Source organism: Hyperolius riggenbachi, chromosome 5 (genome assembly GCF_040937935.1).
Source record: "Hyperolius riggenbachi isolate aHypRig1 chromosome 5, aHypRig1.pri, whole genome shotgun sequence".
NCBI lineage: Eukaryota > Metazoa > Chordata > Amphibia > Anura > Hyperoliidae > Hyperolius > Hyperolius riggenbachi.
Window position 1 is genome coordinate 79,881,080 of NC_090650.1, and position 20,302 is coordinate 79,901,381.

The following is a 20,302-nucleotide window of genomic DNA, read 5'->3' on the forward strand; positions in this document are numbered from 1 at the left end:
GGCGATTCCGCACCGCAACAGTGGAAACGAGCCCTCAGTGTATCGTTAGCTTTACATTTTGTAGAGGTACTTAAGAGTAATTCTATGAAAGGCATTTGTCTCATGTATACCTGAATGCTGTTGATATGTAAAAGTATGGGTTTCTTTAATATCATACGCCTGAAAGCCTTGCAGTCAGTCATTCAGCATGTTTAAATGGACAAAGTTAAAGAGATCATAAAGAAAACTAGAGAGATAAGCATGTCAGAGGCAAAAGCCATAAGGCCACACCTGTAAGCAGCCTGATGTTTCTTGGACAACTGTTGCAAATATTAAGGTTATGGTCCATAGGAGCATAGCCAATCTTTCTGGTTGTGGCTGAAAGAAAAAAAAAACAGCCCTGAATAAAATAGTAGGCGCGCGCTCACACACACACACGGGCAAATTTACTTCAGCTTTATGTAAACAAATAAAAGGAGGCTTTGAAAGAGAGGAACACCAACCAATACCTACTGTGAAACTTGAAGAAGGCTCAGTTTTTTGTGCTGCTGAGCAGTATCTGGCATGGAGGGGAGGTAGGGGGCCATGCAGGCAGGGCTGAGGAGTCGGAGTCAAAGCAATTTTGGGTACCTAGAGGCGGTGGTATCAATAAACTAAGGAGTTGGATGATTTTTGAACCAAATCCATAGCCTTTGTAAAAATTAGACTAAGGAGTCTGAGTCAAGGAGTCTGACCAATTTATGGGTACCTGGAGTCGGTGGTTTCTTAAACTGAGGAGTGCATTGATTTTTGTACGGACTCCACAGCCCTGCATGCAGGAAACAAAGAAATGCCAATGCTACCAAAAGATTTGTGAGCCTAATGTACCGCCCACTGCCCGAAAAATTCATGAATTATGTAGTAGGATAATGTCCAAAAACACAACTGAAAGCATCTTAAAATGGCTAAAAACAAAACAATTGATGTAGTAAGGCTTAATTTGAGTCCCATAGAGCATCTGTGGGAAGAACTAAAACCCGCAGTTTAGAGAAGGCACCCTTCAAAGATGATGCAGCTGGAGCAGTTTCCTCAAAAAGAGTGGACCAATATACCGGTCAACAGGTCCAAGTGTCTCGTAGAGAGCTTCTGAAATTCCTTGTTTGCAGTAATTGCCTCTAGTGGTTGTACAAGGAAGTACTAGCTTATGGGTTCCATTATTTTTTTTTTTTCTGTACACTTTTAGGCTTCTTGCACACAGGGACGTTACAGGCGCACGTTAGTGCAGCCTGTAATGCTCCCCCAACGCACAGCGCACACTTTTCACACTGCCCACGTTGCGTTACATTGTAACGCAGCAAAGTGCTGCATGCTGTGCGTTCTACGCGGCTAAGCCGCGTTAGACTGTTTGCACATGCTCAGTCATGTTGGGGAGGAGGGGAGAGCGGCCGGGCACATGGCTAATTAATATTCACTGCACTCAGTGACGTGCAGTGTTTACTTCCTGGAGCGGCCGGTCTGTGCGGCGATTGGCCGAGCGGGACCACGTGATGCCGCATGCCTCCAAGAGTACGCATCACGGCATCACGGACGCCAGAGTGAGCTGCACAACACGGCTCACTCAGACCTCCACACCAGAGAGCACCAGGCGTTGTGTTAGGGGCACGTTATGTGCCCTATAACGTCCCCTAAACACAACGTCCTGGTGTGTAACTAGCCTTAATGTGTGTTATTTGAAACATCATGTTGAATCAGAACTCTAAAGAATGTGTGAGTTTTGCTAAATACAGAAGTAATAATAATATAGAGCTGATTTTTATTTGTCAGTTTCTATTTATTTCTATGAAAAGTTTGGAATTTTTTTTTCAAAAAGGATTTCAGCAAATGTGCCTGTTTTTTATTTAAATGCCTATGTTGTTGGAAATGTATAGCTAGAAATAGTTAATGTTTTGTCAATAAGTTTTGCGCTCTGTACATTGGAAGATAGTGGTCTTATATAAGTAACATAATAGAGAAATCTGCTATTCACCAGTCTTGTGATTTCTGACCCCAGCTACTGCTTCTATAACTTCTAAGTGAGCAGTTCATCAGAATGCATTATAATTGAAACTGAACTGCTCGTTTTTAATTGTATGTAAATAGCTGAAACCGCTTTTCTAGTGATTCACCAAGCAATATTCGCAGTGGAAGGCTCCCCTAACAGATGGGAAGGGACTTCTACCAACCAATAGATGTCTGAATTAAACAAGGGGCATTTGTATGCATGCATTTATTAAGCTGGCTACAGATCACTTGACTGGTATTTTGGGATAAAAAAAAAAACATACTGCATGTCAACGTTACTAAAGCTAACAATATGCACTTAACACATCTGCTGTTCCTGTGCATTGCTCAGGCTTGGTTTAGTTTTGTCTGGGCCCCTGATGGAGGTGATAGAGGTACCTGCAGCAGTTGTGTGTTTGCATGGTTTACCCCCCCATTTGCTGGAATTTGTTTTAGACCAGTGCCACAGTGAGACCTGTTGTCTTGTGCTCTTGGGTAGAATTTGGACAGTCTCCCCAGTTTGTCCTGGCTTGTCTCCCTCTTCTAATTCACCATTGGACAGCAGGGAGGTGTATCTGTCCCCAGAGAATGCTGCAATCGGCTGCTCTGGCTGCAGCAAGTTGCTGTGACAGCCAAACTGATAGAACTCCTCTATTTATCGGCCATCTTGCAGTTTGTTGAGCACATCCTCTTAAAGCGGAATATAACCCAGCATTTCTTCTTTGCTCTAATAGATTATTTACAGCATATTATATACAACCAGCATTTTTTTTACTAGAACAGCATTCAAAGGGTTTTACACAGGACTTAGAAGTTCCCTGCCAGCAAAGCTGGACGCATCCGAACTTTAGATAATGTTATCTTATTAATTGTATCAAGTGAGGAATGTAAATAAACACGTCTCTGACACTGCAGGCTCTGCTGAACAAGGTCAGACAATCAGAAAGCATTTCTGCTTACGTTAGAACATGAATAAAGCAGTAATAAATAAAATGCTCTCAGAGGAAAAAAAAAGTGTACTTTGGGAATGTATAATTTCTAAATGAAGTATATATGCACAAAAGCAAATATGATAACCGTATGACATATAAAAAGTAGGAAAACATGTTTTTTTATTGAATGTCAGGGTTTTATACCACTTTCAAGAGGAACTGTAGGGAAAAAAATGTCTTATTTTTTTTTACAAAACAAAAGAAAATAAAGTGCGCTATGAGGAAAAGAAAATGAGAATGGCAAACGAGAAATGTTTTTTTTTACCTTGTCAGTGTGGTGTAGAAAAAAATGCCTCATGCAGCATGGGAGGAATAATATTTACTACTGGCTCGCAGAGCTAGAGGTGTTTTTTTTTTTCCCTTCCCTCAGTTGAAAACCTGCCCTTTTCCTTATATAGAGACCCAAGTTAATCCAGATCACGTATGCAGGAAACACCCATGCTGGAATCGTGTGTGCTGCAGACAGCAAAACATGCACATCTGCACTTGCACCAATGGATGATGCTGTTCGTTTTGACCCATCACATGAAAGTCCATTGTCTCTTGTTACTGCTCACAGTACAGAAAGTGTTCTCACACATAGCGAGCTAACATGGCCTGGAACATTTTATCGCACAGCGCATGGGATTTCCTGTTGTGTTGCAGCCACTAACATCTGCGCTATAACCAGGGCTGTGGAGTCGGTACAAAAATCCACCGGCTCAGACTCCTCGACTCCGACTCAGACTCCTCTAATTTGCATATTACAATCTTGTTGAATGAAAGTATGTAACATGAAATTCGTCTCTTAACTGCCAACGCTTAGGAATTTTAAAAGACAACTGAAGTGAGAAGGATATGGAGACTGCCATATTTATTCCCTTTAGTCATAGACTAAAACTAGTCCTTGGTAAGAGTACTTGTAAAAGGTACAGGCCGGAACAAAGAACATCTATCAGGCCCTAGGCAATGTAACTGTGGGTACATGTAAGAGTGATGTGCAATGGAATAAGGAGATACTTCCTCTATTACACATTCTTCATGCACAATCTGAACCAGGTTTATGGGTGATAGACAACACCTCTGTGTTCAATATGCACAACATTCTCAGTGGATTCCCTGCAGCTCTGTGGAGAGTGCATATGTAGTGTATAGTAATACTGTGTATCAAAGTAAACCTGAGACAGATGAAATTAAAGTTTTATACATACCTGGGGCTTCCTCCAGCCCCCTTCAGGCTAATCAGTCCCTCGCTGTCCTCCTCCGCCACCTGCATCTTCTGCTATGAGTCCAGGTACTTGAGCCAGTCTGGCGTAGTGCGCATGCACACACTCCGCCGCTGGGAGCGTATTACACCTGTGCAGCACTGTTGCGCAGGTGCAGAACGCTCCTGGCTGTGGAAGCGGCATGCGGCCGGACTGCGCTGACTGGCTGAATTACCAGGACTCCTAGCAGAAGATCCAGATGGTGGAGGTGGACAGCGAGGGACTGATTAGCCTGCAGGGGGCTGGAAGAAGCCCAAGGTATGTATAAAACTTTTCTTTTCATCCTTCTCAGGTACTATTTAATTCGTAGTCACCAAACCAAATTTTAACAACATATCAAATTATTTGGTTTCATGAGCAAAGGGAGTGCATACATTTGCATAAAACAGCATCAACGCAGAATTATTTCCATCTCATTGACCATCTCTATTAGTGACACAGCTACACATCAGGCTTTATACTTACAGCATAGATGTTATTTAGTATATAAGAGATTCCTGTGTACACATCATATATACAGTCACAATCAGATGTGTATATCTGACTTTAAAAATACAGGGACTGCTTTATTGAAGCAGCACAAGTAACTCATTTTGATTGGTTTATTTCATTTTTGTGGACTAAGCACAGCTATTACTGTATGTATAAATTGTTTATGATGACTATTACCTGAGAAATGGAACATTTTATCATATTTTCTATTTTAATTACAGTTTAAATTCATTAGGAGTCGGAGTCGGTGCATTTTTTTCCGACTCCAGGCACCCAAAATTGCTCCGACTCCGACTCCACAGCCCTGGTTATAACACATCCTGCCGCACATGCCACGCATTGGGAAACGCATGCAGGAAATCGCATAACTAGAGATTGTCAGTAAGATGTAAGAAAAATTCTGGCTTGCATATAGATATAGTTTCTCCTAAATCTGACCGTGAACAATAAAAGCAGGATAGGTAAAATAAATAATAAGTGGATTATTTTTATTTAATTTTTTCAGTTACTGGTAATATGGAATTTCATCCCACTGCAAATGTCCATTGGGCTGTTAGATGTAACTGTGAATGTATTATTTTGTGAAGCCATGACTGTATTTCAGCCTAGCCTGCTGTTTGTGCCTTTTTTCCTTTTTTTGCCGCAGCAGTTATTTTCCATTACAGCCAGAGGTCTAAAGTTAACCTCATCTGCAGACGTCCTCCGTGCCGCGTACCCAGCAGGGTTTGCTAATTCCTGCCTAGCGCACCTGGCCATGGCCGTTTCATGGAATTAACTGGCTTCCCCATAATGCTTTGCTCTGAAAATTGCCCGAGCGACAAAAAGCCTCAATTAATTTCTATCTAGCACACGAAGTAGCCTTTATTATCATTGCGGCCTGTCGATTTATCTTCCTCTATCAAGTGATTGTGTATGTTTTTTCCCCTCACGATGTGTCATGCTTGATGGGTAATCTTGTCCAGGCTCCAGTGAAGCAAGTCATGTCCCCAGCCTGGTGTGGTGACAGTGACAAACAGCATGTGACAGCTTGATAAACTTACAGGCGAGATGGCAGAAATACCAAGCAAAAATGATTTTCTAACTAATTGAACACTGTGGAAATTCTGATTAATGACACAAATCTCACTAAAAATCATTTTAATCAGCGTGATTATTTTTCATCTTCCTCCTTGGCTGGCCAAGCTTTTTAAGTGTCCATACAGTTTATAAATCTGAATTGCGTTAGGCCGTGTTTAACCTTAACATCATAACCACGGTATGCAGTTATGTGAAAAGTTCACTTTCCACTATTTACCGTTCCATTCTTAAAGCGGACTTGAACTCCCTCTCTGCTCTAAAAGATACGCAACAGCATAATAACCTTTAAAGAAAACCATTTCTTTGTTACAGCTGATACAAATGCTGCAATAGATCTGCAGTGTGTCTGCTTCCTGCTTTCATGGAATTGGACATAGAGTTAATATCCTTTGTTTACAAATTAGCTGCTTTGTGGGGGCTGCCAGCTGCCACAGCTGAGAGATCAAATTACAGTCATGATTAGTCACAGATGAGAGGGAAATAAGCTAAATTCTCTACTGGGTGCATTTCTCTGTTTTCCTTTTGTCTTGAGTAAGAGTTTAGGTCCACTTTAATACGTAACTGTGACCTTACCATTACCTAGTGTGGGGTCAACTCATTATCTTGCCTTTCATATGTCTCTGTGTTTAATTTTCTGTTTTCCCTCATATGTAAGTTGTACACATTGTACCACCCAACTATTCGTTCTCTGCTGCCCCATCTGGCCATTTAATTATTATTTACATGTTCAGCATCACAATCTCGTTATTACAGCTTGTATCTCATTGTCTGCAATATTCAGGCTTATTAAGGTGCCCATTAATTGTAAAAAAAAATTTCATCAGATATGATCTTTCAATATGATTTTTACAATCAAAAGTAATTGGAAGGTAATTATCGATTGTTCCAATGAATGGGTCGATTAGGGCATTTCCGCTCTTCTGATTCAATCCTAAAATCCAGCATTCGGATCCATTACATTTTCTGTTCCGATTGGCCATAGAAGCGTTTTACATTGATTTTTTTGACACACACTGTGCAGTTTTTGATTGCACAAATCGCGTCTTAAGGTCACATCTGGTGAAAATGTTGTACTGTTAATGGACACCTTAAAATTGAATGATGCGAGCAGCAATAATAACGTAATGTGAAATACGCTAACCTTTAAAATGCATTTATTGTAGTTGTGTCAGATCTGATTGACCACATATGTAGCAATGCCATAGTTCGTTTTTCTAGTCTTCCTCAAACATTTGATGAATTTAAATGAAAATTGAGCATCCTACTCATGATTTGTCTGAATCTCTCTGCGCATTGTTGTGTTGAAATTATATAAAATGGCTTTTATTTGAATTGCCGTTTTATGAGTGCACTTTATATTTTGTTGAGCAAACTCCCATGTGTCCTGTTATTTTTAACAGCTTAACATTTCTGTCATTTTTTATTCTGTTTTTGATAACAAAAAGGATTGCATTGCTTAAAGTGAAATAATTTATATTGTGTATATATATATATATATATATATATATATATATATATATATATATATATATATATATATATATATATATATATATATATATATATATATATATTGTGGTTTAGTCACTATTCAGTCGTGTCCGGCTCTTTGGGACCTCATGGACCACAGCACACAGGCCCCTTTATCCTCCACTGCCTCTCAAAGCTTGTCTAAGCTCATGTTTGTTGCTTCCATTATAATATATAGCCATCTCATTTTCTGCTGTCTCCTCCTCCTTTTGCACTTGATCTTTCCCAGCATCAGGGTCTTCACCATTGAGTCCAGGCTTCTCATTGAGTCTCCAAAGTGTTTCAGCTTCATCTTCAGCATTGTTCCTTCTAATTAACAGGGTTAATTTCTTTAAGGATTGACTGAGCCTTCCTTTTGGTCCAACTCTCACCACTATACATTACTATAGGAAAAAAACATGCTTTTTGAGTATACGAACCTTTGCTCACAAGGTGACATCTTTATTACACTGCCCAAGTTTGTCGTTGCTTTCCTTTCAAAGAGTAAACATCTTTTAAGTTCATTGCTGCATTCTCCTTCTGCAGTAATATTTGAACCCAAAGTCTGATACTTCCATTTCTCTGCCATCTTTATGCCTTGAGGGGATGGGTCTTAGTTTTTAATACTGAGCCTTTTTGGGGAGAAGTCCAGAAAGGCTGCTGTTGCGGCAGCTAAGCAGTATCAGCCTTTGGCAGTTTTACAAAGCCAGCCAGTTAGGTCATAATAAAACCATAATAAAGCAAAAATGATATAAATGCCTAGTATCAGAAAAGTGTGTGCCTTGCAAATTCTATTTTCCATGCAATATGTGTTAAAAAAAGTGAGCAACCCAGATCATTAAATAGCATTCATATAGTGTTCACCAAAGTGCAAGAGGCATTTCTACTCACATGTCTAAGGCCTGAGGCACACTGTAATCACTTTCTGAGGGCTTTTCTGACTATCAGCGCTGTCTGAGCGCTCTTTAAAAAAAAAACCCGCTCCCATTGACTTGCATGAAAATTATGGTAAAATCACTGCGATTTTGAGTTTTTTTTTTTTTTTTTTTTTTTAAAGTGGTTGAGGCGATTTTACCACGATTTTAATACAAGTCAATGGGAGTGTTTTTAAAAAAACCACTCAGGGCCCGTTTCCACTAGCGCGAATCCGCATGCAGACAACGCATGTGGATTCGCATAAGCAATACAAGTGGATGGGATTGTTTCCACTTGTCAGTTTTCATTTGCGTTTTTCTGTGCAGGATTTTTCTGCACTGTAGACCCTGCAGAATTCGCCTGCGTGTGGAATGCAGGCGAATCGCAGGCAATGTATTTAATAGGGAAATCGCATGCGTTTTTTGCATGCGGTTTTTGCCGCGATTTCGCATTGAAAGTAATGTAAATTGACACAGGGAGTGACATGATTAAAATCGATTATACCCTGCCTATGCGAAATCGCGGCAAAAACGCATGCGGAATCGCATCCGCATGCGATTTTGTTAGCGGTGATATGCGGCGATTCCACACCGCAATAGTGGAAACGGGCCCTCAGATAGTGCTGATGGTCATAAAGCATTTTCAGAGCTCTCTCCATTTTCCAGAAAGTTTGTGTGGTTTTTTGTTTGATGCGGCTGTAAGTCCAAAATATTGATTGTTTACATGTGCCATTTCTCTTCAGCAGAGTAAAATCTCCACCATGCAATATCACATATACCAGTGTGGGAACCCAGACAACGTCTGACGAACATGGCAGTAAATTTTGGGATGAACTGTTCCAAGTTGGCCTGCCTGATGACGTCCATGTCCAGTCCTTGTTTGAGCCTTCAGGTAGGGCTGAATAACTTCAGTTTAATGTTGGTCAAGTTTAATTTTAGTGTGTGTGTTGTGTTATATTCTTTGCTATCGATTTTTTGAACAAGGGCAAAGCAAAATATTTTTCCTATAGCACCCTGTCTGAATTCTCAGGCTCCATACACATGGTACAATTTTGGAGCCTGAACCTATCATTCGTGACCACCTTGGCGAAGAATCTAGTTTGCACCTGTATGCCCAGATTCAGCTCCTTCACCCTCAGGGATCCATCAAGTTTAATGATACTCAGGTGCCAGCTGTTAAAGTTGCTGCTGGGCAGAGATGAGCAGCATGTCTATATAATCATTGTTCCTAAACTGTCACCTAAAATGATCATGGCAGTTTTTTAACTTGTATACAAAGCTTTACTTTCTTCATTGGCAAATTGGAATCTAACTGCTGTAAGTAGCAAATGCTCTCTACAAACAGGCTGGTTTCCTTTGGGAATTATGCCCCCTGAGCTTGGTTGGGATTCCAGTACAGACATCAGCCTTTCCACCAGGAATATTTGTCAAACGAAGCAAAGAAAATGTGATTCTGGAATACTAATTAAATATGCACAGTGGGAGACATGGCAGCGCTTTCAAACAAAACTTATACCTGAATGATTTATCTGCATTGATGTGCAGAGCTCCAATAACTGGACTATATTACACAACTAGCACTCACTACAGGCAAAGGGGGGTGTTAGTTTCAGTGATAATGTGTGCACAAATTATGACCTAATAGACTTCCCCTCGGCGGTGACGTACCCCCTCGGGGAAGACCTAACACTAATCTAACGATAAAAACATAATAAACTTCGTGCTGCTTATCAAATAAATGGTATACACATTTCATAAAACAAACAGACAAAAAAGGGACAGCGCTCAAGGATGCACCTGAATTGCAAGCCTACAGAGGCAATGCAGAGCCCCTCTGGAACTAAATACATGCCTTGAATACAAAACAGATGCAAATTGTGCTAATTGTAATCTAATTTTTTTTTTATTTATTTTTTTGAAAGTGGATGTGAAGCAGTGAATGCAGATAGCCACAAGTATACTTACATTCAATTTGCACAGTGGGAGACATGGCAGCGCTTTCAAACAGAAGTTATACATGAATGATTTATCTGCATTGATGTGCAGAGCTCCAATAACTGGACTATATTACACAACTAGCACTCACTACAGGCAAAGGGGGGTGTTAGTTTCAGTGATATTGTGTGCACAAATTAGCACATCATTTGCAACTGTTTTGTATTCAAGGCATGTATTTAGTTCCAGAGGGGCTCTGCATTGCCTCTGTACGCTTGCAATTCAGGTGCATCCTTGAGCGCTGTCACTTTTTTGTATGTTTGTTTTATGAAATGTATACTAATTAAATAATTATGATTTCAGTAGTGGTATAATAAACTTTCAGGTCTTGTACTGTTCTGTGGAGCACTGAATTTATATAGATCTGACCCTTTCCTCCCCCAGTAGACTGAACAGCTCCTAATAAAATCCTTGGCTCCTTTTAGGGTATGTCATTCTTCAGATGCATAAATTCCACTCGAACCTGAATTTGCATACTGGTGTATCTGTTTTTACATGCACATTTGCATGCGCAATCACTTTTTTTTCCTATTGACATAATGTGAAAATGTGTAAAAAATTCAAGAATGCAAAAATGGCATGCAGCATCCAGAAAATTGTAGCAATGCTGTCCTCGCCCAGTGTGAATGAATTGAAGAGCTGTTAAGAGGCTCATGTGACCGTGCACCTACCCCCGAAGATCTTTGCAGGAGAACAGACTATGATGAGGCTTCAATGTACCTCCAGAGAAAACCTTACAAGCAAGTCCACAACTGTAGTTGCTTCGATTGTGAAGTTTTTACACTTTCGATTTTTGGAGCTTTCTATTTTGGAAGGGAAGGGTGCCCTGGAAAAACTTATGGCTAATATCTGATTCCAGAAAAGCTCTGATTGGTGGAATAGTATCAGTGGACAGTGAAGGGGCTTAGTGAATGTTCTGGCTTCTGATGTTGGATATGTACTCTGCAATTAAAGTCTTGATGTTTTCTGCCTCCCAGGTCACTGCTGGGCTCATCACCGCTGTGCTGAGTGGGCACCAGGCGTGCACCAGTCTGCAGATCGGGAGCTGCTCAACGTGGACAAAGCGGTTGTCTCAGGGAGCACAGAAGTGAGTATACTGTAGTATGTCTTCATATTCTATAGTGTTAAATCTATGTTGCCACGTAATACATTGTTTTTGGTGCTCTTAGGTTGGCAATGAGTGATGCAATGTGATTATACATTCTTCTGTCGCCAGGAGCGTTCTGCACCAGAACAGTACTGGGCTGACACAGAACACTCATGGCGATGGGAGCATGATGGGAGTGCGCGAGGCTGGACACAGACATGCATGCTAGAATGGGTTAAAGAGGAAGGCTGTGTAATGGAACTCAGAATAAGCGATTATGATCTTCATCCTCAGGAAGCCAATAGAGATCAGCTCTGCTACGGCATTACTATCCCTTATCCCATCCATCTCCACCCCGGAGTAGGCATGGCACCTTCTACCATCTCTGCCTTACTACTTCAGAGCTTCCTACTGTTCTTGACTGCCATTGTAGTAAAAGGGATTGCATTATACCTGTCGCTGCAGGTTTCTAACGTGTACCAGATTTCCTACCACCCCCCACCCCACCCCCGAAAACCTCCAATAAGAAATCCTTCTGGTCTGCCTTACTAACAGACTTTGCTGCTACACTGTTACTGTGGCTGCACTGAAAATGGTCCTATCACGGAGTCCTTCCCCATTCCCTGTCTAGAGCGGCCTGGCCAATACTAAGAGTAAGCCCAGCTTCAGCTGCACTTTGCTGTGCAAGACATATTCTTGTATTGAAAGTCAAAGATATGTTTGTGTTTTTGTGCAGAAAATGTGTATATTTGCATTGTTTGTTTTTTGAGAAGCTTTAGCAATACTGACACTGTTGACCACCAGTTTTCTAGACCCTGAAAACCGCTTTCTCCTGTGCTATTCTCTCACACAGTATGCCAGTGCCAGAGTTTCTAAGCTGTGGATATTTGATTCTCTGTTTTGTCTTGATTCCCTTCCTAAATATGTGTAGTCAGGATTTATGTAGCTTTGAATGTCTCCCTACCTTTTGGCAAGCTCCCAAAGTGTTGCCAGCTGCAGCAGAAAGGCCCACGTGTCGGTAAGCAGGTTATAAAAATGCATAGAACTCTCTGGAAACTAAGCCTGCTTCCCAAATCGTTAAGTGTGCTCAGTTTGCCAAGACAACTATTTACAGTGATTTAAACAGGTAGGAAAACAGATGAGCATTTTGTGAGCATTAGCAGAACAGCTGTTTTCAAAACTGAGTTTTGTTTCAAGAACATGGGCACCATATTGCTTTTATAATGCCTCCTATTTGTACAGATACAGGTAACTATATTAGAGTAATTTAATCTTGCAAGGTGCTTGCTCATGTACTAGGAGATGGGTGGGTATTGGGCAGAGACATTGCCGTGGGGAGAATATATTAAGATCACTATAGTACAATCCACAACTTGCACTTATTCAGCTTTTCTTGCTTCAATGAACTGCTAGCATAGCTGAGCTGTGACTGTGCTGTGTACACATAGTTCGCTTTGTCTGACAACAGGCTGGGTGTAGCGCATAAATACAGTCATTTGGTTGAAAACCGAGTACCCTGAAAGCGGACAAAACAGAGGTGTTGGTGGTAGGCAGTCCACACACGATGGATAAATTCCAAAACTCTTCCCACTTCAATCGCTATTGGAGGAGATGCCATGCAGTATAAAGACTCTGTGCGAAACCTTGCGGTGATTGAATTGTAATTTAAATGAAAAATGTTAAACAGCGGCTTTAAACTTTTTGAGCACACAGACAGAAAAACAAATAGGATGTGAACCAGCCTATACACTTGCATGTGCAAAAAGTGGAAATTGACTGAGTGTATCAGTTCATACTTAATTTGGGACAGCTTTGACCTCCTTTTTGACATCTCATTGGTTTATACTTGGGGTGTCAAAGTCAAACTAAATCACAACCTAGACTAAAGGCTCATACACACATCAGACCATAGTCTTTGGAAAATGAAAGGTCACAGACCAATTTTACCCCCTTCCATGTAGTATGAGAGCATACTCTACACAGTCTATTCTAACTCCCCATCAGACAGAAATCTTTGCAAGATGCTGCACACAAAGATGCTGTACACATTCAAAAGATCAGTATCTGCAAAAGATCAGTATCTGCAAAAGATCTGTTCCTGCAAAAGATCCGTTCCTGCAAAATGCATTCATAGTCTATGATATCTGCAGATCATCATATACACCTTGTTTAACAGACATTCATCTGCAGATCAGATCCACCAGGATGGGCTTTCAGATCTGCAGATGATTGTCTGATCTGCAGATTAATTTCAGTTAAACAAGGTGTGTATGCTGATCTGCAGATCTCATAGACTATGAATGCAATCTGCAGGAACGGATCTTTGGCAGGAACAGATCTTTTGCAGATACTGATCTTTTGTGTCTGTACAGCATCTGTGTGTGCAGCATCTTGCAAAGATTTTTTTTCTGATGGGGAGTTCAGCTCCATAGAAAAGACTGTGAAGGTATGGCTCTCATACTACATGAAGGGTGGTAAGATTGGTCTGTGATCTTTCATTTTCCAAAGACTATAGTCTGATGTGTGTATGAGCCTTAAGTCACGGGTCAAAATGTTTATTAAAGCGGTATTGTCACCATGAAAATCAAATTTCAACAGCAACTGGTCTGAGTGTAGATGCTAATCCTGCATTCAAAACTTGCAAAACGTTTTCTGCTGTTATGGTGTATAGTTATCACATACTTTAGGAGCACTGGCCCTAGTACCAAACAGTGCCAAAGAGTTGAATGCTGGGAGTTCTTTTTATCTATAATATATTCCTCCTCTTCCATTTATTTCCCTGCCTAGCTCCTTATCAGAAACACCCTCTGATTACTTGTTTACAAGCAAGGCTGAGGTGACTCAGTGATTGGATGTGTAAATAAAAAAGAGACAGTGCAGTTGTTAGTATACACCTCATTAGGAGTGTCTGAAGACTCTGGGAGGAGGGCAGCTAATGAATACACAATGAGCAAGAGAAGGGAGGGGGGAAACAAGAGTCAGGGAAGATATGATGTCAGCATTAGCTTGGCAAGACGGCCACTGCCTAGAATAGTATTTTCTGCTTTTCCTTTATAAAATTCACAGGAACCGTTACATGGATAGCCCAATACATCTGTTATGTAAGTAGACGTAGTATTTATCTACTTATATAGGTGTTTTATTTATAGGTTAGCATGGGTGTCGCTTGTTCTTAAAGACTTAACATATATTGAGCTGTCTCAAACTAAGTGGTGTAACAATAGCAAACATCGGGGGCCTGCTCCTCCCCCTTCTGTAGTGCAGAACAATGGAGCAGTTTAAAAGGATACTGTAGGGGGTCGGGGGAAAATGAGCTGAACTTACCCGGGGCTTCTAATGGTCACCCGCAGACATCCTGTGTTGGCGCAGCCACTCACCGATGCTCCGGCCCCGCCTCCAGTTCACTTCTGGAATTTCTGACTTTAAAGTCAGAAAACCACTGCGCCTGCACGCCCGTGTCCTCGCTCCCGCTGATGTCACCAGGAGTGTACTGTGCAGACACAGACCATAATGGGCCGGCGCTGTGCGCTCTTGATGACATCAGCGGGATCGAGGACACGGCAACGCAGGCGCAGTGGTTTTCAGACTTTAAAGTCTGAAATTCCAGAAGTGAACCGGAGGCGGGGCCGGAGCAGCGGTGAGTGGCTGCGCCAACGCAGGATGTCTGCCGGGGACCGTTAGAAGCCCCGGGTAAGTTCAACTAATTTTCCTCCGACCTCCCTACAGCCTGCCCCAGTTCTGCTTTGGCAGAAAGGATCAAGATAAATTGTGGCCCAAGGCAAGATGCTAGCCTTCACTTCCCCTAGTCTTTTTAATTGGGGGGGGGGGGGGGGGGGACTGGGTGTATCACCAGCCAGGGGGTTTGGATGACAAGAGAGGTCCCCATGGTAATTTTGCTGAGGCGTCCCATGAGTTGTTGCTGCACTCCACCTTAGACTGTTTCAACCAGAAACACTGTCACTGGTGTGCTCATCTGGTTGGGAAGGCAGTGTGCGGTTATTCTTTTACTGCTTACAATGATGCACATTTGAAGCTCTGGAAGGCTACATAAAATGGCAAGGAGGGCCACATTTGGGCCGCTGTCCTTGTTTGACACATGTGCTTTATATATATTCCATTTTTGAAGTATGCCTGTACTTCACGCTACATGTGACTACCTTCCACATGTTATAGTAGATGCTTGGCACTCATGTGAAGCAATAATAGAGGTGCTGGGCTGTAACTGCCGTCCGTCACATCAGATTGTACCATCATTTGCTTTGTGTTTGCAGAAAAGCTGTTTGATGAATGGGTCCCTGTGTAAAGGTCAGAGCAGGCGCAGTGCTCATTCATGTGAGAGACATAAAGGTTACAGGAGGCGAGAGCTAGGTGAAGCTGGAAGCAAAACCACCCAATCATATGCTTCACAGTTAGGCCGTCCTATTAGGTGCAGTCAGATTCTCACTTCATTTAGCTAGGCTGTGAAATGTCAGATGAAGCAAGGCACTGAGGCTAATCTAACAATCTCTCTCGTCTACTTAGCTTTCTAATTGGCATTCAGGCAGTTTGCTGGGGTTTTTTTTCCCCTCATTGCTTGGTAATGAGCATAGAAAGTACATGAAAAGTCAGAACCTCTTGTCACAGGGAGTGTCTCCAATGCAAAACACCTTGTGGACTTGAATACAATTTGTTGGAGATACATTTTAGACAAACATGGACATTAAAGAGACTCTGTCATGAACAACCAGTGGAACAGTTTTAGATTTCCAATTTTAAAGAGACTCCGTAACAAAAATTGCATCCTGTTTTTTATCATCCTACAAGTTCAAAAAGCTATTCTAATGTGTTCTGGCTTACTGCAGCACGTTCTACTATCACCATCTCTGTAATAAATCAACTTATCTCTCTCTTGTCAGACTTGTCAGACTGTGTCTGGAAGGCTGCCAAGTTCTTCAGTGTTGTGGTTCTGCTATGAACTCCCTCTTCCAGGCCCCTCTCTGCACACTGCCTGTGTGTTATTTAGGATTAGAGCAGCTTCTCTCTTCTCTCTTATCTTTTACAAGCTGGATAAATCGTCCTCTGAGCTGGCTGGGCTTTCACATACTGAAGAATTACAGACAAGGGCAAAGCTGTTTGCAGGAAGAAACAAGCAGCCTGAAACTTCAGTGCATGAGAACTGGGAAAGAAACACACAAATAATCTCTTGAGATTCAAAAGGAAGGCTGTATACAGCCTGCTTGTGTATGAATGTATTTATTTATGTGTGGACATACTGTACATCAACCTACTTCCTGTTTTGGTGGCCATTTTGTTTGTTTATAAACAAACTTTTTAAAACTGTTTTTAACCAATTTTAATGCGGCGAGGAGCGGCGAAATTGTGTCAGAGGGTAATAGGAGATGTCCCCTAACGCACTGGTATGTTTACTTTTGTGCGATTTTAACAATACAGATTCTCTTTAAAGAGGAACTATAGTGAATAAACATACTGAATAAAATTTCCTATTTTTTTTTTTTAACGATACTGTATATTCCGGCATATAAGACGACTTTTTAACCCCTGAAAATCTTCTGCAAAGCGGGGGTCGTCTTATACGCCGGGTGTCACGCGCGGGGTGTTAGTATTTAATTACGTTCCGGGTGCAGCAGACTTTGCAGAAAAGTCCTCTCGTGTCCTATTTCCCCCTGTCCTCTACTATCCCCTGTATCATCCATGCCCGTGTCCCTTGTGTTTGGAAAATCCGTTTCATGGGTAGCAGGGCAGCTTCCTGGTTCCAGGTCACCTGACTGGTGACGTGTGTGTAGGAGTAGGGACACACTGAATTGTGGAGTGCACACGTCCGCAGTCAAGTGACCCAGAACCAGGAAACTGCCCTGCTACCCATGCGAGCGGCTGCTCGCAAGATGCTATCGGGATTGCAGCTTTGCATTGAAACGGATTTTCCAAACACAAGGGACATGGACATGGATGACGCAGGGTACAGTAGAGGTCATAGGGTGACCCAGGACACGAGAGGACCTTTCTGCCAAGGTTGCTGCACCCAGTACGTGATTTAATGCTCTGCTTGGCACAAATACGGACACCCCGCGCCTGACACCCAGTCCTGAAAACGCACCCAGTAATGCCAGTACTATGTTATTATCATTTTTGATGTGAGGTGCAGAGGGTGTATACAGGGGTGGATCAGGAGGATGGAGGAGGCCTGTTTTGAAGAGTGGTAGTCTTATACGGCGAGAATATCTCAAACTCTGTAATTTTAACTAGAAAACTTGGGGGGTCGTCATCTTATAGGCCGGAATATACGGTACTCATTTATACATGATTTGGTTAGTGTTTGCCCATTGTAAAGTTTTTCTTCTCCCTGATTTACATTCTGCAATTTATCACATGGGATTTTAGTCCTGTCAGGTGCAGCTCTACAGAATGTTAATTTAATGAGCATTCCAAAGCCAGTACAATGTATACCTGGTCTCCCAGAATGCTCTGTTGGGAGAATTCCTAGGCTAATCGTCACTGGGAGGGAGGTGTATATGTATAGGGAGTGTTTCTGATGCAACCAGGAACATTTCTGTAAAAAAGTGGGTATCCTGAAGAATTTGCTGCTTTCCCCTATATGGGGCTTTAACTACTGCGTTCAGTGTGGTGGGTTCTGACGCAGTAACTTACAGTATGATGGGCATAAACCCGGCAACACGCGTGCTTACAGTGGAAGTGAAGCATACCTTCATTGCAGTATACTGTATGTATGCATCACTGTTTACTCGCAATGCAGCTGTGTGGTGCAACTTTTTAGCCATGTTGCACTGATATGAACACAGTGCAATGTAATCATTGTGTAAGGGCCCTAAAAGTCATCCCCTACAGCTCATCACCATCGAACCTCTTCCCCGACCCCACCAACGTCATATGATTATTACCAGCCACCATTTGGCGACTCCCTTATTACTGCAGAGGTCAGGGAGGTGGTACCTAAAAAGGCCTGGCAGTGACATACATTCCCCTGTGTGATGTGACTGATGATGTCATCATGCAGAGGACGCTGGGAATGTTTGTTTTTTTTAAAGTGAGAGAAAAAAAGATGCACAGTTCAGTGCCACTTTTAATTGTATCTAGAGATTTTTTGTTACATGGTCAGTTAATGCCAGAGCCTCACAATGTTTGTTAAAGTGGACCTAAACTCTTGCACAGGTCACAAGGAAAACTGAGAAATACATTCTGTTTGTTTTTAGAGAGAAGAGCCTTTCTAAATCTCCCTCATCTGTGACTAAGCACAATCTGTAATTTGATCTTTCGGCTGTGTCAGCTCAGGAATCTCCTCTGCCTTAGCAGAGCAGCTAATTTGTAAACACAGGTTGTTAACCCTTTGTCTGCTTCCATGAAAGCAGGAAGCAGACACACTGCATATATATTGCAGGACTCCTGTAATCTGTAACAAAAATGTTTTTATGTTATAAGGTTATTATGCTGTTGCTTATCTTTTAGAGCAGAGAGGAAGTTCTGAGTTCAGGTTCCGCTTTAAAAATGTGGTTTTTTTTTCTTTGTTACTCTGGGTACTTATTGCTGCTTGCTATTTACACCCGATTTCTATGCAGGTTTCGTGCTGAAAATGATTATTAGTTTAACGTGCAGAAGAAGCAAATGCAAAATTAAAAAGCAGATGGCAAAGAATTATTATGTCTCTCAATACTGGCTGAGCAGATTATGCATAATTGTAAAAATGTCATCACACTTTGTAAACATGAAGGCAAAGTGAGTTTGCCGGGCCGCACATCTGTTTTGGGACATTGTTAAATGGTTAGAAAAATCAATGCTGATCTGAGCTAAGCATATTAATCTGGGGGATCTAATTAACTTAACAGTTATGGCTCCTGGTAGATACATGATCATGCGTCATAAAAGACCTGACAAGGATTTGGCAGGTGAAGCCGCGCCAGCGCTGGAGCCTCCGAGCTGTAAACTTTTTTTATTTTAAGGTGGTTTGACAGCTGTAAAGCTCCAATAATGCTAATGTTGTACTGCTATGTTGCATTATTAATCCGGCAGAGCTCTTTGTGCTTGCCAGTGGTTTTCAGACCTGTAGGAACTGCTCGGCTAATGAAGTTACATTTATTTTCTATCGCCCAGTTGTTTAAAAAGGACACACCAACTGAGTCTGCTAATAAAAATTGGCTAAATAATGGTTTGCTTTGCCCCCCCTCTCCAAAATGTAATTTGGTTGTGTTTAGAATATCTTTTGTACGTAGTGTTATAGTCTGTAAAAAGTTTGCATGGTACAAGATAGTAGCTGCCGTGATACATAGACAGTCGAAGCGAGTGGTTATGGTGCTCTGAGCAGAGTGCTGAAACTAGCAGGGCTGTGGAGTCGGTCCAAAAATCCACCGACTCCGACTCCTCAGTTTAGGATTCCACCGACTCCGACTCCTCGACTCCGACTCCTCTAATTTGCATATTACAATTTTGTTGATTAAAGGTATGTAACATGAAATTCGTCTCTTAACTGCCAACGCTTAGGAATTTTACAAGACAACTGAAATGAGAAGGATATGGAGACTGCCATATTTATTCCCTTTAGTCATAGACTAAAACTAGTCCTTGGTAAGAGTACTTGTAAAAGGTACAGGCCAGAACAAAGAACATCTATCAGGCCCTAGGCAATGTAAGTGTGGGTACATGTAAGAATGATGTGCAGGTGCTCTGCAGGGGAATGAGGAGATTCTTCCTCTATTACACATTCTTCATGCACAATCTGAACAAGGTTTATGGGTGACAAACAACCCCTCTGTGTTCAATGTGCACAGCATTCTCAGTGGATTTCCTGCAGCTCTGTGGGGAGTGCATATGTAGAGTATAGTACTACTGTGTAACAAAGTAAACCTGAGACTGATGAAATTAAAGTTTTATACAGACCTGGGGCTTTCTCCAGCCGCCTTCAGGATAATCAGTCCCTCGTTGTCCTCCTCCACCACCTGGATCTTCTGCTATGAGTCCAGGTACTTGAGCCAGTCGGGCGTAGTG

The 20,302-nt window shown here is 41.8% G+C and overlaps 1 protein-coding gene across 12 annotated transcripts in view; it reads left to right on the top strand.

Moving 5' to 3' along the window:
* The window catches only part of KMT2C (lysine methyltransferase 2C), a 302,604-nt gene that overhangs the window by 138,646 nt on the left and 143,656 nt on the right, over positions 1 to 20,302 (top strand). For 10 of the 12 annotated variants that reach the window (XM_068235894.1, XM_068235898.1, XM_068235895.1 and 7 more), the window contains exons 5-6: positions 8,970 to 9,118; positions 11,199 to 11,308. In XM_068235894.1, coding sequence (XP_068091995.1) covers positions 8,970 to 9,118; positions 11,199 to 11,308 — 259 coding nt within the window. The remainder of the gene's footprint in view (positions 1 to 8,969; positions 9,119 to 11,198; positions 11,309 to 20,302) is intronic. The other 2 variants (XM_068235906.1, XM_068235896.1) reach the window with 1 other exon arrangement.